The 17,186-nt window shown below is 40.1% G+C and overlaps 1 protein-coding gene across 1 annotated transcript in view; it reads right to left on the bottom strand.

Moving 5' to 3' along the window:
* Positions 1–17,186, bottom strand: part of LOC124789735 (disks large-associated protein 5-like) — a 200,698-nt gene that overhangs the window by 158,871 nt on the left and 24,641 nt on the right. The window contains exons 2-3 of the mRNA XM_047257186.1: positions 11,673–12,004; positions 8,108–8,207 (exon numbers count right to left, since the gene is read on the bottom strand). Coding sequence (XP_047113142.1) covers positions 8,108–8,207; positions 11,673–12,004 — 432 coding nt within the window. The remainder of the gene's footprint in view (positions 1–8,107; positions 8,208–11,672; positions 12,005–17,186) is intronic.

Consider the following 17,186-nt stretch of genomic DNA (forward strand, 5'->3'; position numbering starts at 1 on the left):
CACAAATAAAAGTGTTACTTATCCAAACTTTTCGAGCCAGTGGCTCCTCCTTCCAGCAGAATGGTTGGAGGGGAAAAAAAAGAGGGATGAAGGGAAAGGAACTGGAGAGTTTTAGGAAAAGGAATAGAGTTTGGAAAAGTCAGCCAGAACACTGGGCCGGGGGGGGGGGGGGGGGGGGGGGGGGGGGGGGGGGGGGGAGACTTACCAGACTTCTCGTGCCATGCATTAGGTCTCCTCCGATTCAGGTTTTTTCCCCAACTCTACGCCTTTTCCTAAAACTCTCCAGTTCCTTTCCCTTCATCCCTTCTGCCGGAAGAAGGAGCCACTAGCTCAAAGCTGGCTGAAGTGAAACTGTTTTATATGTGTGTTCTCTTTCTGCCCCTTGGGGAGTAGATTTTTTAAATCTACACAATTCCATTATATTGTCAAAAATTGATTATTTTCATAGTTTTTTTTAAAAAAAAAAGATATATTAGGATGGAACACTACAAACATAGCTCCAAGCTTAGTAGAGCATATATTCAACTTCATCAATTTTAAATCTAAATCCTTGTTTCAAATCCTCCAGTGCAGTTCCGCGCGCACGCTTTGACAAAGTCCTTACTGGCCGAAAGCTTTATTTGTGACAGTCTTTTTGTTCTATCTACCTGCCACTCAGCGTCTCCGCTATACGGTGAGTAGCAACTTTCCTTTTTATAATATTGTTACATTCCATCCTGGATTTTCCATTGTTTGATCATCTGTTCTTCATTTATAGAGTCAATATATGGCACTTGTGGCCAAACGAACTTAATTCCTTGTTTCAGGAGATACTTGATGTTATATGCTAAACCCGAATCACTGCCCGAAACGACAGCTTGTAATCTGAACAATACACACTGATGTAACCAAAATCATGGGATCTCTCTTAACACAGTGTGCGACCTCGTTTTGCCCAGCATGTTGCAGCAACTTTTATGGACTGAGCAAGCTGTTGGAAGTCTCCTGCACAAATATTGATTGATGTTGCCTCATTAGTAGATTTGTTGGTGCAGGAGTTTGTGCATGGAGTGACCTCTCAATTACGTCCCATAAATGTTCGATGGGATTCGTGCTGCGTGATTTGGGTGACCAAATCATTCGTTCAAACTGTTCGGAACGTTTTTCATACCAATTGCAAACGATTATGGTCCGGTGAAAATTCCATCATTGTCTGGAGACATGAAGTCCATGAATGGCTGCAAACGTCCTCAGAGTAGCCAACTCTAAGCATTTAGTCAATAGCTCAGTCCATTCAGTGTAAACACAGCCTACACCATTATGAAATCACCACCAGCTTGCCCAATACCTTGCAGACAACTTTGGTCTATAGCATCAGCTCTTACCAACTGAAATCTGGGTTCATTTTACCAGGCCATGGTATTCCAGTTGCCTAGGGTCCAACCAATTTGGTCATGAGCCCATTAGAGGCACTGCTGGCGATTTCATGATGTTAGCAAAGGCACTCTAGTCTGCTGCCATAGCCAATTAACCCAAACTTTGCTGCACTGTTCTAACGGATTTGTTCATCATACGTCAGACATTGATTTCTGTAGTTATTTCATGCAGAGTTGCTCGTCTGTCAGCACTGTCAACTCTACACAAATGCCACTGCTCTGTCATTAAGTGAATGCTGACTGGAATTGCATTGTCAATGGCGAGAGGTAATGCCTAAAATTTGCTATTTTTGGCACACTCTTGATATTGGGGATCTGCGAATATCGAATTCTGTAACGATTTCTGAAATGGACAGTCCCATGCGTCTAGCTCCCGATACCAACCAGCATTCAAAGTCTATTAATTCCCATTCTGCAACCCTAATCACATCAGAAATCATTTCACATAAATCATCTGAATATAAATGAAAGCTCTGTCAAGTACTGCCTTTTTATATCTTGTGTACATGATACTACTGGCATCTGTATAAGTGCCTATTGCTATCCCATGACCTGCCGTTTTCTTAGTTTTAGGCCCATTAACAATTAAAAAAAATGAGAACTTGTCTATATACCAACGCTCAACGTCTGTGTTCCTCAATTACACACTGTCATTGGCATCAATGCTCTCTATTAAATCGTGTATCTGTAATCCTGGACTAACTATGGCTGGTGGTCAAAGTAACCCCAAAACACAGAAATCTGTGCACACGACCTCTGAAATCTTAAATTACTGCCAGATATACACATGTGAACAAAAAACTGATCAATGGTCAGTTTTGTGGATTAATTGTGGAACACACATTATATAGTTAGAAAGACTGATGGAATTCCAGTTAAATGACATCGGTAGATTTTTCACAACCAGATTTTAAAATACTTTTTCTGGAGGATGGATTAATTGGCACTACGTGGCACTATCTAATGTATACTGATGGATGTTTAGTATGTACTGGTGAGTGGTAAGGTTCAACTGAGAGCCAGCAGAGCTGTAAAAGTTTTGGTGTATGAATGGTCAGTAACCATGATGGTCAAAGTATACACAGTTTATGGTATTGTTATATGATCTGACATATCATTATTTGCTGTTTTTGTGGTACAAGAACTGGTTTGGTTTGTGTTACACAAATTTTATGTTACTTCCTCAAATGGAATGCTAAATGTGTCAAAATCTGCTGTTGCACAGAGAGATGGATTACATTAGATGAACTTGTTAATATACACAGTATTAATTCCATTCAAGACTGTTTATGTATTCAATGTTGCTGCCCATTACAGAGAGATGCTACTAATAGTTCTGAAGAGCTATGTTGCATGTACAGATCATGTTTGTGTTACATGCAATGCATACTTCTTAAGGCTCATTCACACTGGCCGTCATGTCTTGGCCCATCGAAACATATTTTAACTTATTTCATATGGCGGCATTTGCACTGGCCATCACGACAGAGCACCCTCAAGGTTTCTCAAGAACAAAGTTTTGATGGATCACATCATTGTTCGTTGCCCTTCACGTGACTCCAGGCTTATTTCCTTCCGATACACAGCCATGCTGTCATCCTCCCATCTCCGTTTCGTCATGCATCATTAGTTCGTGGTTTCCGTGGTTGATATCAGTTTTTAGTCTACATTTTTACTATTTATTCGTTAGACTGTAAAATGTTCAGCCATGCGAATTGAGATCACTATTTCAACTGATTTGCTGTGACATGACGCACTGTGTGAATACACCCTGACGAGATGGTGCTGTAACGGTCTGTGTGAATTGGCCTTTATTCCCAAGCAGTACTTCAGTGAAAGTTAACATCATCACAGAGGCTTAGCTTCAAGAGAGAGTAATTAATTTACTCAATTGTAAACAAATATCTAACTGAAGCCAATGAGAGTTTGGGAACTAATCTAGATTTGTATTTGCATCACGCTCTATAAATACCTGCTAGGTGCATGACTGAGGGTGTTTCCCCACTGAACCACACATTGTGGTCTCTTTCCCTTCCATTCACATTTGTAGTGCTGAAAGAATATTAATGTTTAAAAGCTTACATGCACATTGCTGTAATTTGTCTAATTTCATCTTTGCAGACACGATGGGAGCATAATGTAGGGCAGATAGTAATGCATTGTGAGATTCTTTACTTCACTAATCGTCCTTAGAACTCTATAATTCTGCCTGTATGGAATAGTTGGCATCTATTACAGTCTACAGTTCAGCCTAACCAGTATTTGCTCGATTGATGCTTTTACATTCATTCAGTACTGTCTTTGCAAAATGCCGTGCCCTGTAGAAGCACAGTTGACAGGGCACGCAGGGGGAAAGAGGTAGAGGCCAGTGGGCAGGCACTGTACGGGAAGTGCTGCTCTAAACTGAAGCCTACGCTCACAGGTTTTGTAAATATTAAGTGCAGCCTCTTCACACCCACACTTGCATGGTGACTATTCAGAAAGATCTGTCACCCTCCTTTGATTAGTATCTAAAAAAAAATTTCACTGAAGATGCAGCAATTTGTTTCCACTTGGCTTCTTAACCATTTGTAACTTTCAGAGAAGTGTCAGGAGTACCGAATTTTGAGTGAAACACATTTCTCTGGTTGTCATGTTAAAATTTGCTTCTTGTGGCAAAACACAGTGGAGTATACAGTGTCATCCCTCTAACATGTTGTGCAGACACAAATGCGAGACATTTCTGAAACAGTGGTTTATTAAGTGAAGAACTGAGAAAAAGTAAAGTCAGTAGCTTATTAGAAATGCACTTCCTCCATATAAAATAAACTTCTATTGTCTTCACTTATGTTGTTCCACAACCCATAGCATTTCTCATTTCACCAGCTATCGACAGTCCCTAAAAATAACAGTCTTTCATCAAAAATGTCTGTCGTTAGTGGATCAACACAGCAGATAGTGAACTCTGGCACAATAACCATATAGTAGTGTGCTATCATTTTCAAGAATCTCAAACAGTTTATGAAATATGAGGAATGTAGTGAATATTTCATTCTGGATTTATCACTGGCACGGCACAACTGCAAATGAGTGTGCTGCACCAAATCAACTTTCTTGAGATTGGTGACAGAGACCTCCACCCAAGTATGAAGAAAATTTCAAGATGTTAGCTAAATTTCATATGTAGCAACATATTGCTAATTTGCACCTAATGCAAAATCATGGCAACCGAGTAGTTTCTGTAAAATCATTTGAGAAAGATTGCAGGGCACGAGCCTCGATTCTGTCATTGCCGACCGACTCAAAGATTGCAAACACTTGCCAGCATCCTGTTCCAAACAAACGAGTGAACTTTCTCAGCGATTTGGATGGAAACTGGTAACTTCAAATCAGCTATCTTCTCCTGCACAAACTATATTAATCTGAAGCATCAGGGTAATATTTTACAATGGGTTCCAAGTGTTATGTAAGGTATTGCCTATACACACTTATTGACTTTTCCCATTATCTTGCCAATTAAGTCTGACACCTGCATTTACTGATCCTATGTGACCACTGTATTTCATACACAAATATTTGGGTGTAGCAATTACAGTATAGTCATTTTCTTATTTCGTGTAGTGCCCAATTTTACATTTCTGAACATTTAAATAAAGTTGCCTCTCCCTTTAAAACTTTGAAATGTTATGAAGATCTGACTGAATATTTGTGCAGCTTTTTTCAAATAGTACTTCACTATCAATAACCATTTGCAAAATTTCCAATGTTACAGTTAATATTGTCTGCAAACTTAATATGCAACTTTAATAGTTAAAATCTGACAAACTTTGTTGTTAGTCTAATTGGAAAACCAAAATAATTGGAAAACTAAGGAGCATTTTATAGTAAAGCTAAATTCCTGAAAACCATGGTAAAATTTTGGGAGATCTTTGACATTACCCCCCTCCTCTCTTCTATTGTTTTAACTGTCTGACTGAAAATAACAGTTAAAGCCTAAGCACCTCAAGCATTTGGGATGGAATTTTTAATATGAACCGATTCCTGTTGATAAATCTACTCAAGACAATCTAAAATGCCTGATCACGCAGTATTTCCTCTGCACCTACAGCACTTTTGACACTGGTGCTATGCTAAAGACCTAGAAACAGTAACATACACTATGTGATCAAAAGTACTCAGACAACTCACTGAAAATGACTTACAAGTTTGTGGCACCTTTCATTGTTAATGCTGGAATTCCATATGGCCTTGACGACAGCTTCCACTCTTGCAGACATACGTTCAAATCAGGTGCTGGAAGGTTTCTTGAGGAATGGCAACCCAGTCTTCATGGACTGCTGCAGTGAGGAAAGGTAGCAATGTCAGTCAGTGAGGCCTGACATGAAGTCAGCATTCCCAAAGGTGTTCTATAGGATTCACGTCATGACTGAGCAGGTTAGTCCATTACAGGTATGTTATTGTCATGCAACCACTTCGCCACGGGCCGGGCATTATAAACAAGTGCCTGATCATATTGAATGATGCAATTGCCACCCCCAAATTGCTCTTCAACAGTGTGAAGCAAGAAGGTGCTTAAAACATCAATGTAGGCCTGTGCTGTGATAGTGTCACGCCAAACAACAAGGGGTGCAAGCCCCCTCCATGAAAAACATGACCACACTGTGACACCACCGCCTCCGAATTTTACTGTTGGTACCACACACGCTGGCAGATGTTCACCGGGCATTCGCTATACCCACATCCTGCCATTGGATCGCCATGTTGTGTACTGTGATTCGTCACTCCATACAGTATTTTTCTACTGTTCGATTGTCCAATGTGTACGCTCCTTACACCAAGCAAGGTGTCGTTTGTCATTTACCGGTGTGATGTGTGGCTTATGAGCAGCTGCTTGACCATGAAATCCTACAATTGTGGGTAAAGGTATTTATCTTATGGTCATAATGATGGGCCTCTAAGCTCTCCCAAACGTATATTTCCTCCGGCCAATGAGAAGTACAGCCCCTCAGCTCCTCTATCACCCAGGAAGTGCAGCAGAGAAGTGTGTCGCCAGTCACATGCTCTTCCTACATGGAACGCATGGTTGCAACTCTACGCCTATGTTATTCCAGGATGGCATGGTTAAATTTCTGAAGATCCTCTCCAAAAATTTAGATCTCAAATTACACAATACTGAATCCACCGATTCTTCAGCCCATCTATAGGAAATAACAGCTGCTGGTCAGGAATTTCCAATTCCTTTTATGGTGGTAGCCACCCAACCACAAAACTACTCAACAAGCTGAAGTATAAGCAAACACTGCTTCCATACCATCCACCGAAGCTACAGCTCAACAATATAATTGTAGAGTTTTTGATCAGGTGCAGCAGTGGATCGGAAACTTTACCACACCGAAAACCCCCGGCTACCAAGAGGTTTCTTCAGCTGGATTGCCAAGGTCAGTGTGCGTGTAGGCAAGCAAGACTATTCTGCGTGAACTGTGCACACAATTTGAAGCCCGTGCTCAAACACTGATGACAATTTTGATATAGAAGACTAAATATAAGCTGGACGAGCCCCTTGCAGTAACATTGTGTGACCTAGCTGAGGTGACAGAAGGTGTTAATTCAATGTAATATTTTACCGCATTATGTATTTTTACAAATAAAATTTTAATATTAATCATTCAATTACAATTTCTTTCACTTTAAAACAGCAATATCACTTTTCAACCTGGAACTTCCACAGTCCCCGACACTTTGCCTGAAACTTCCATTGTCACATACTGATTCCTCTGGACTTTCTACAACCCAACAAACATTACACGCACCACCAACAGTCGAACAGAGATAAGTGAAAGAACTGTACACATATCATATGTCCACAGTTCACTATAAAGCTTATCTGTCCTTTGTATTCATACTTAATATGCTCTATGTGATCACCTAGTCCTAGACTTCGCTTTCTTTCATTTCATTTCAACAGCATGTACATTTAGAAAAAACAAAAAAACACACACACACACACACACACACACACACACACACACACACACACACACACACACACACAGAGAGAGAGAGAGAGAGAGAGAGAGAGAGAGAGAGAGAGAGAGAGAGAGAGAGAGATTTTTCACAATTTTCACTTTGCTTCCTCCCATCCTTATGGGAAAACTGGATTTCACTGACGTCTCTTGTATGAAATCTAATGCTCTTTCACATGGTGTCTTTTTTTTGCAGGGGTGGGGGGGTGGGGGGCCAACATGAATGTTTTTTGAGTGGGTGGGCACTTTCAACATTTTCACAGAAGGGCCAAAAAATACTGCTGCTTTTCAGCATGCCCTAGTATCAACAGTGTTCATCAGAAAAACAAACCTGATTAGTGCATTTTGTGGAAAATTTTGTCTACTTCGTTTTTCGAAGGTGACCACTTGGGACAGAATACAATTTTCAAGATATAAGCAAAAAACTGAGAAAGTGTGAAAAATTTGAGTTTTTTGCATGTTTTGGTGTGAAACCAAACTCTCACATGGCAATAAATATGAAATTCACATTCAGCAAACCAAAAGCAGGTAGAATTCCTGAGAAACATAACTTCTACAACTCAATATCTTAACGGAAAAAAAAAAAAAAAAAAAATATCACCATTTGCACAACAAGCACAAATTACAAATTACTGTAGTACCAGTTAAATTCTGCTAAATATAAACTTATAAAAATTATTAGTGGCTTACCTATTTTCTCCACATTCACAGAACATGGTGTTAGTGTTATCTTCAAATCTGTTTTCTGCTTATGACTGGACATGGGGAGCGGTGCAATGCCTTTGGGTGCCTGAAGGAAAATTGTTTGCATATACAGAACAGCAGCAAATGCTGTAAAATGCATTTATAGTTAAATTTCCATGCAAACTAAACAAATTTTTATTTTTATTTTACACAAAATGGTAATGTCCATTTTGACAATGTAATTTTGGAAGACACGTCTCATTGCATTAATGTACAGATTGCTTTGATAAATGCAAGTGAATTTTGCCAGTATACATTTGTTGCTAGCACCACCAACCTAACCCCATATGGGAAGTCACATGCTCTGCCTGTCACAGGCCAGAACAAGATGGGGAGTGGGAGCAACACCTCTCTAATAAACTGTGGACCAATTGGCTTAGCTGGTACAGCCTTGTAAAGATACCTTGCCAGTTACAGCGAAGACACCAACAGCAGATCCAGCTGAGCAGCAGTCATTTGGAACGGCGAAAGAGGCAAAACTCCATTGTGAGGATAATACAGAAGCAGTCTTATAGAAGCTCATAAAGGTTGCAGCCTTCACCATTCTTCTCACGTTGTGTACATCATCACATCAGACATTTATGTGACTCACGATTCTCAAGAAATGAAAAATTGCTGGTCTGATTAATGACGTCTACTAAAGCAAAGAAAAAGGTCAGACAATGTGGTGCTGGAAGTACATTAAATACTGGAGCATGGAGTGTGTGGGAAATCAACAAACAGCAAGAATTAAAACACAAACTAAAGTTTAAGTTGAATTAGCAGTGATAAAAAGAAAAGTTACAAGAATCTGGAATTATTGCATATTCCATATTCAAAAGTGGCATAGATACAGACAAGCATCAGCTATAGTTTGAAACTTAATAATGAAGGAATTGAAATTAACATTTGTAACTCTACACATATTACTAAAAGAACAATGCCTAGATACCAATTAACAGGAGACTACCCGACTTCCTGTAAATTTCTAGGCAGTTCAACAAGAAATGGACACTGCAACAGTTAAAAGAAGAACTTCACAAAATCCATATATAAAATTTGTGAAAACAATAGGAATGTTTTAGGGGACTTCCGAATAAGAACAGGAAATGCCACAGCTGAACAGGTTTCACAAAACAATGGAAAAGTAATACTTAACTGTATCAGATAACATTTAATAGACATTCCTATATCTCTTTCAGAATTAAAAGTAGCGTCTTTGAACACAAACATATCTAAATATACATGGAAAAAGATGAATCAAACATATAATAGATTATATTTCATCTAAGGAAAATTCAATTGAGGAAACTAATGAATACAAGACAGAATGCTGGTCACTACTCACCTTCATCAGGAGAAATGTTTAGAACTGCCGACAGACACACACGAAATTGATGACATTAGGGAGTGGGGAAAGTTGAAAAAGAGGAAGGGCAGGTTACTCATACTGCTGAATGAGAGGATCATGTGTATGGCATCTCTGGTGAAGCTCTGAAAGACAAGCAGCATCACTGTTTGAGGTTAGGTTAGTGTTTTAACGTCCCGTCGACAACGAGGTCATTAGAGACGGAGTGCAAGCTCGGGTTAGGGAAGGATGGGGAAGGAAATCGTCCGTGCACTTTCAAAGGAACCATCCCGGCATTTGCCTGAAACGATTTAGGGAAAAATCACTGAAAACCTAAATCATGATGGCTGGAGACGGCATTGAACAGTCGTCCTCCCGAATGCGAGTCCAGTGTGCTAAACACTGGGCCACCTCGCTCAGTCATCACTGTTTGATGGCGACAGAAGAAAGGGGACATAATTCGGTAGAATAAGTTTTGGGCATTTCTGTTATCCATTAAATATAAGAAAATTTCTGAACTTTAGTTGTCTATAAATGAGGAAGAGTTTGTGTGTGTGTTAATAAAATAAATTTAAAAATTGTGGAGAAGGGCAAAAGTGTACAAGAAGTCTAGGTATCAATGTTATTTACACATGTTTTGATACTTACACAGATTTTTTTTAAGCTCCTCCTCGTCAGAGGTGGTGTGAGCGGAGTTCATCAGCAGAAATCCAGACATCACAGCAAGCACTACATATTTGTCAGTTCCATAAGGACTGCTAAGGGGAAACTCCCAATACTTCCTATTTGAGAGTGTCTCCATGGACATTCAGGGACAATAATACAAAAACAGGAGTACCACGTAAAATGGAAGTTGATGACTTAACAGTCTGAGTTTTGCTTTTAGTCACAAAAGTACACCAGGCTTGTAAAATGTTAATTTGACTGTTTCAGAATAAAATAAAGCAAACAAGGATAACCACTGTAACTGAACATTTATTTTTTTCTTCAGTGTGACAGTACTGAAGGCAGAGATGTCGCAGGCTGAGAAATATGGGGAAATAGTGCACACTGTTAGGTAAACGAAAGGCTGCAAGTTAATTTGCATTTTATCAATTTCATATATCACTGTGTTTAAAGATAATATGTTGAAGGAAGTTAAGGAGGGCAAGTTTCATGAAAGGACAGTGTTTTATTGACTTTCAACAGGTACCAGGCGGTGAAGCGTAATTCACACTAGAAAATTTAAGGAAAGTTCACACTGCAAGAACTGAGCACTTGAATACTTGCAGAGTCTGAGTGGTTCATTCCTGTAAACTTTAGTGTGTGTCTATATATACGTATAAAGCAGACCAGATGATGTGAAGAACAGTATACAAGTGGATGAAAGTGTTCAGAGTGAGACATTTGCTCTATTAACCACACATTATTTTACAGGGTAGGAAAGATACTGTGAAATAATTTCATCAGAAGCAATAGGCAACACAGCACCTAACAAAATAGTTGCACAAACACACATACATTTTTAGAACCAGTAACAGAAGTCTTGTTATGAATTCAGGGCAAGAAATATGAGGTAGTATTTTTGAACAAGAAGGTATTTTTCCTTAAGATAAGGGTAACTTTTGTACTTACAGAATAGCATTATTACATTAAATTGTAATCTAATGGATGAATGTAATATGTTTTGATATATGAAAGTGGCAGCTGTATCAGATCTCAAACAATAGTGCAAGCAAAGGATATTTGAGCATAGCAGAGGTCCACATTTATGACTAATAATGTGAACTAATACACAATTAAACTGAAAGAGTAATGCAAAAGGACATTTTGGGCATAATGAGAAATTTTTATATACTGCAAGTTTGTAAATGACCAATTTAGTAATTTTATTTGTGCACGCCAATATTGGATTAGAGTCCTGTCTACCACAAACTTTCACTAAGTGTGGTATTTTATTTAGGTATGGAAGTTGTCCAAGGTAAAAATTACACCAAACAAATGTCTACCACATCACAAACCTACAGAAGAACACAGTTGGTGTGGAGATACTTTCAAATATATGACAATATCAAGCTGACAGTACAATTGGTATTTTAGTTTGAGTTATCAGAGAAACATACCACTGAACAGATGAAAAAACTGGGAAAGAAAGAAAACATATTAAGAACTACGTAAAGCCATTAATACAGATTCTATCCTGACCTTGAATTTAAAATTATTTGGTGCAAGTTTAGGCAGCTCATTTTTCTTCTGGATAGTAGCAGTTTGATTTAATTTTGCTGTTCTGCTCATAGACCGTGTTACACGTACAGCAGAGGTAGCTGGTTTTTCTGGTAGAATATCCAGCTTCTTTGATGTCTTTGTTTTAAGCAGAGCATCCGTTCTAAAAGGTGACCTTGTTTTGTAAGGTGACCCAATGTTATGACGAACATGAGTCACAATAAATGGCTTTCTCTTTGTTTTATTTTTCTTTTTGGCTTCCTCTCTGGTCCTTTTCCAAGCCTCCAGCTGTCTCGCACGAACATCTTTCACAGCTAAAAAAAAAAAAAAACAACAATTAAGTACATATTTCCAAAGGAACTACGACATGAAGAAAAGCTCTTTCACAGACTTAAAAAAAAAAAAAAAAAAAAAAAAAAAAAAAAAAAAAAAAAAAAAAAAAAAAAAAAAAAAAAAAAAATATCTTAGACTGACCAGTATTTGACCCTTGACCTTTCAGTTTCAAGGATTTTCTGCCAGATCATGAGGCCTGACTTGACAATGGAAGTAATACAAACAGTTCATTTCATGATACTCAAATTTCTGAAGCACATGATAATCTTGTTGACTATGGGAAAGACTTGTTTGTACTATTTTTTTATGAAATGACTACAGGCCAAAATTTAAAAATATAGACTAAAACTGATCAATCTGGAAAAATATACACTTTACTGACCACTTTCCATTGTTGCAACTGCCTTTCAACAAATTACTGATAAGGAACATAAAATACCTATTACTAAAACAGGACTTTCTTAGCTAAAGTTTGCAGTCAGTTTACATCACAAGGAAGCATTTACTAATAAAACTTTAATTTATAATGAAGGCATTAATATTTTTCCATCATTATGCAACTTCTCAAAACAAGTTGACACCTTACATGTACATAACAGGTCTTAAATTAAATTTAACACTGGATATACATATTCCTCCACCCTCCATGAGCCATGAACCTTGCAACTGGTGGGATGGCTTGTATGCTTCTGATACAGATACCCATACTGCAGGTGCAACCACAATGAAGGAGTGTCTTTAGAGGCCAGACTAATGTGCTTTTCATGAAGAGGAGCAGCAGCAGCCTTTTCAGTAGTTGCAGGGGCTACAGTCTGGATGACGGACTGATCTGGCCTTGCCGTGCTGGTACCACAGCTGTAATTTTCAAGAGGGCATGCAGTACAACTGCATGGTTAAATGATGGTGGCATCCTCTTGGGTAACATATTCCAGAAGTAAAATGGTCTCCCATTTGGATCTCCAGGCGGGGACTACTCAATAGGATGTCGTCGTCAGGTCAGAGTATGGGATACTGGATCCGTTAATCGTGCAGGTAGGTTAGAAAATTTTAAATAGGGGATGGATAGGTTGAAGTTACGTATTGTGGCAATTTCTGAAGTTTGTTTGGAGGAGGAGCAGGACCTCTGGTTAGGTGAATACAGGGTTAAAAATACAAAATCAAAGAGGAGTAATGCAGGAGTAGGTTTAATAAGCTAGGTTGGTTGATTAAAGGGACCAAACTACTACATCATCGGTTCCTTTTTTCTTGAATAGACAGGTCTTCGAAACTGTAAATCAGAGGAAAACCTAAGTTCTACAAAAGCTAGATACAAGAGAAGAAAGAAGAAAGGGGGGAGGGGGCATACAAGAAGAAAAGCTGGCGAGATGCCCTATCTAGGGAGCAGTTGGAAACCCCCAAAAGCAAAACGCAATGAAGGGGCATACATCAGTAGCATACTTGAAAAGCTGTTGTTGGTGCCTGATCTGCAATGGAGGGACCAGAGCCTCTTCGAGTAAGATCTCCAAAGGGCTAGTTCGAAAGGCTTCTCTCAAAAGTATCAACAGTAGAACCCTGCAGTTGTTTATCAGATCCACTATCCGCAATGCTGAGGGTGATGCTAAACTGTATGCCAGACGCCCATAATCAAGACAGGACTGTATCAGGGCTTTGTAAAGCTGCACAAGGATAGTTCGATCTGCACCCCAGCTGGTGTTACTCTGGCAGCAAACTGCATTAAGGTGCAGCCAGCACTTTTCTTTAAGCTAGCGAAGATGGGGACTCCACATCAAAGAAGCATCGAAGGCCAGTCCTAAAAAAACTGGTACATCTCTACCACACTGAGAAGCTGGTCGTCGAGGTAAAGTTCTGGCTGCGGGTAAATGGTAAAATGTCAATTGAAGTGCATGAAGTGAGTCGTAGCAGCTGAAAACTGAAAGCCACAGGTGAGGGCCCATGAATGTGCCTTGAAGTCAACATTCAGCAGAACTCACACTATAAGAGTAATAGTAGAGGCAGAAGTCATCAGCATGCAAGGAGGGTGCTGCTGGGGACCCCACGGCTGTTACTAGACCACTGATGGCTACTAGAAAGAGAGGGACACACTGTACAGTGCTCTCCAGGACCCCATTCTCTTGGATATGGGGGGCAGGGTTACACTGGGAAGCACCAACTCGAACCAGAAAGAATGGTGCAACAAGAAGTTTTGGATAAAAATTGAGAGCAGACCCCCCAGAGACCCGAACTGTGTAAGGTAGAGAGAATGTGGTGTTGCCAGGTGGTGTCATATGCCTTTTGCAGGTTGAAGAAGACGGCCATAAGGTGTTGACTGGTGGCAAAAGCTGTTCAAACGGCAGGCTTTAGGTAGACAAGATTATCAATAGTGAAACGGCCTTGGCAAAAAACCACCCTCGGGCAAAGACAGAAGACAGACTCAAGGAGCCAACACAGCTGCTGGCTCACCATGCATTCTAGCAACATACAGAGAACACTGGTGGAGCTAATTGGGTGATAACTGTATCTCTAGAGGGTGCTTACCTGATTTCAGTACTGGGATTATGATACTGTCTCACTGCTTCAGATTCAGTTAAAGATGACAAGGTTATGACAAAGACAATTTTAATAAAACTGGTTATGGTTAGAGATGTACCAACTGACCTTGGATCATATGAAATGACCAATTACCAAATTGAAGATTCAGAAACCAGAAGTCCTCTACCATATAGCTACATGAAAACGTATAAACGTCAACATATATAAATGCTCAACGTAATTACAATCATGATTCTGGACTTCTCAAAAGGATAAGCAGTGATACACAATTATTTGTATTTTATTTATGAAATTTATATTTCAAAGATGATTTTGCACATATTGGTCGATATAAGATAGTATTTTCTTTGCTACATATTGTTAGAGGTAAATCTTTATCTTTTGAGCAGCGAGTGGTACGAGTTGGAAGTACGAGGATGGAGTACAAGTTGTGTGTGTTGTGTTAGCACTATGGTTTATGCTGTTCTGAAGTGAAATGACTGAAAATATGTGTGTCCAACTACAGAATGCACACCAGTGTTCATATTACTTAACTAAATGAGCCCAAGCATCCTCTAGACTAGTATGGAAAGCTTCATGTTAGAATGGACTATGAGCCTACAACAAAGAAGAAGAACAAAAGATTAGTATTATGAAAACAGTTAGGCGAACTCACATTCTACCTCTGCTACCTCTCTCTGCAGTGTGTAACTAACTCAGTATGCCAAGTGCTGTGAAAATGTGACCAGCTGCACAAATTATTAACTTACTTTTAAATGAACAAATCAACTTTGGGGTATAAGTGGGTGGTGGTGATAAGACAGTCCACCGATAGGTGCTTTATCATTTGACAGTGGACGCAGGTTTACCCTGGAGCTTTATCAGAGAAGTGGGCTAGGACACTGACAAATTCCCACTCAGTGAATGGAGCATTATACGGCTCCAGGTGGTGCATAGTAAAAGATAATTACTTTCGTTCCACCAGCTGTTTTAAGGCATGAAAGGCAAGTTGGTAATGTCACTTGCTGAGACTAACATAACGCAGAGCAAAATGTTCAGCGACAGTGTCTGGGTCAGTGTAAACAGCACGATTCAAGGTACGACTTTAACCCTCCACGCTGCCCTCCAGTACTAAATTGGTGTCTGGTATCAGTAGAGATGTCTGATCTTAGTCCAAACCTGCAAAGGTGAGACACAGGGTCTGATGGTCGAAACGTACCATACCCAGCAGTCTTACTTTCATCATTTTATTAGGTGGTGGACCTGTGCACATAGCTGCTTAAAAGGCAACGAGTTGTTCCACTGATGGGTGCCACTTATGGCATTTGAGAGCCCATCTATGATCTCTAATGCCCTCTGCGATTTCTGATGACCACAAAGGTACCGTCATCAATCGGGCTGGGCCCAAGGAACAGGGGATCTCTACATCAGCTTCCAAGAGATTGGCTGCAGTTTTGGTCTGCACTACCTAATTGGTATCTCCATGCACCAAAGAGCAAAGGAGCAAAGAGCAACAGCAAAGGCAAAAGCACCCCAGTCAGCACCGTTGAGAGTGCATCTGGGTAGGTGTCCAGGGGAGTGACACTGAGGGAGGAACAGAAAGATCGAGAAGTGGTCACTGCCACACAAGTCATTACTCACCAGTGAATGGATGGGAGAAGACAAGAGCTACGGAAGGACAGGTCAATGGCTGAGAAAGTTCCATGTGCCACACTGAATTGTGTGGGGGCACTAGCATTCAGGAGACAAAGATCAAGCTGTGCCAATAAGTTTTCAAGGTCTTTATCACAGCCAGCTATCTTCGTTTTAACCCACAAAACATTATGGGCATTGTAATGATCCAAGATTAGGAAAGGTGGGGGAAGCTGAGAAGCCAATGCAAACAGTATGGTCCAAAACACTTCATCAGGACGGAGGTAAACACTGCACATGGTAATATCCTGAAATGCCCTTACCTGAACAACCACAGCATCCAAAGGTATTAAAAGGCACAAGTTCACTATCATGTCTAGAAGTTACGTGCTATCTCCTCCAGACACCTTATCACAGGTAGCACAATTCTTATGACATCCAAGAAGGGCTATAGTGCACATTGCTGGGAACCAAATCTCCTGAAAGGCAATGCTGAAGGCAGGGGAAGTGCTTAAAAGATGATGCAGCTGAGCCAGGTGGTGGAAAAAACCACTACAATTTCACTGGAGAATAATGTTGTCTATGTACTGTGAGACCATGAAGGGACCAAGGAGGCAAGTTATGCTGCAGGGTCATCTGCTCCCACTGGCTGAGAAATTAAGGCATCAAAATACATAGGTTATGGGTTCCAATGTGTGGTGTGACCCAGGGCCCATCAGAATGTATGCCTCGGATGCAGGTGTGGAACAGACAGGATCTGCTGCTATGGGGCCACCAGAATATCCTCCTTCTTGGAGGACTACTACTTATCTTTCCTCCCCTTAGAGAATTTGGATCCCTGTGAGGGCTTCTCTGAATTAGTTTCAGGTAATTACGATGATCGCGAAGTCCTGCGACCAGCAGCCTGTGGCTCCTTCAATCACTGGCTGGCATCCAGTTGCAGACCAGAAAAAGCCATGGAAGGGAGTGTTTTGAGAGACAGAGTCCAGTTGCAGACTAGAAGAACTCGGAAGGAAGTGTCCC

The sequence above is a fragment of the Schistocerca piceifrons genome, chromosome 3 (genome assembly GCF_021461385.2).
Source record: "Schistocerca piceifrons isolate TAMUIC-IGC-003096 chromosome 3, iqSchPice1.1, whole genome shotgun sequence".
In the NCBI taxonomy this organism is placed as follows: Eukaryota; Metazoa; Arthropoda; class Insecta; order Orthoptera; family Acrididae; genus Schistocerca; species Schistocerca piceifrons.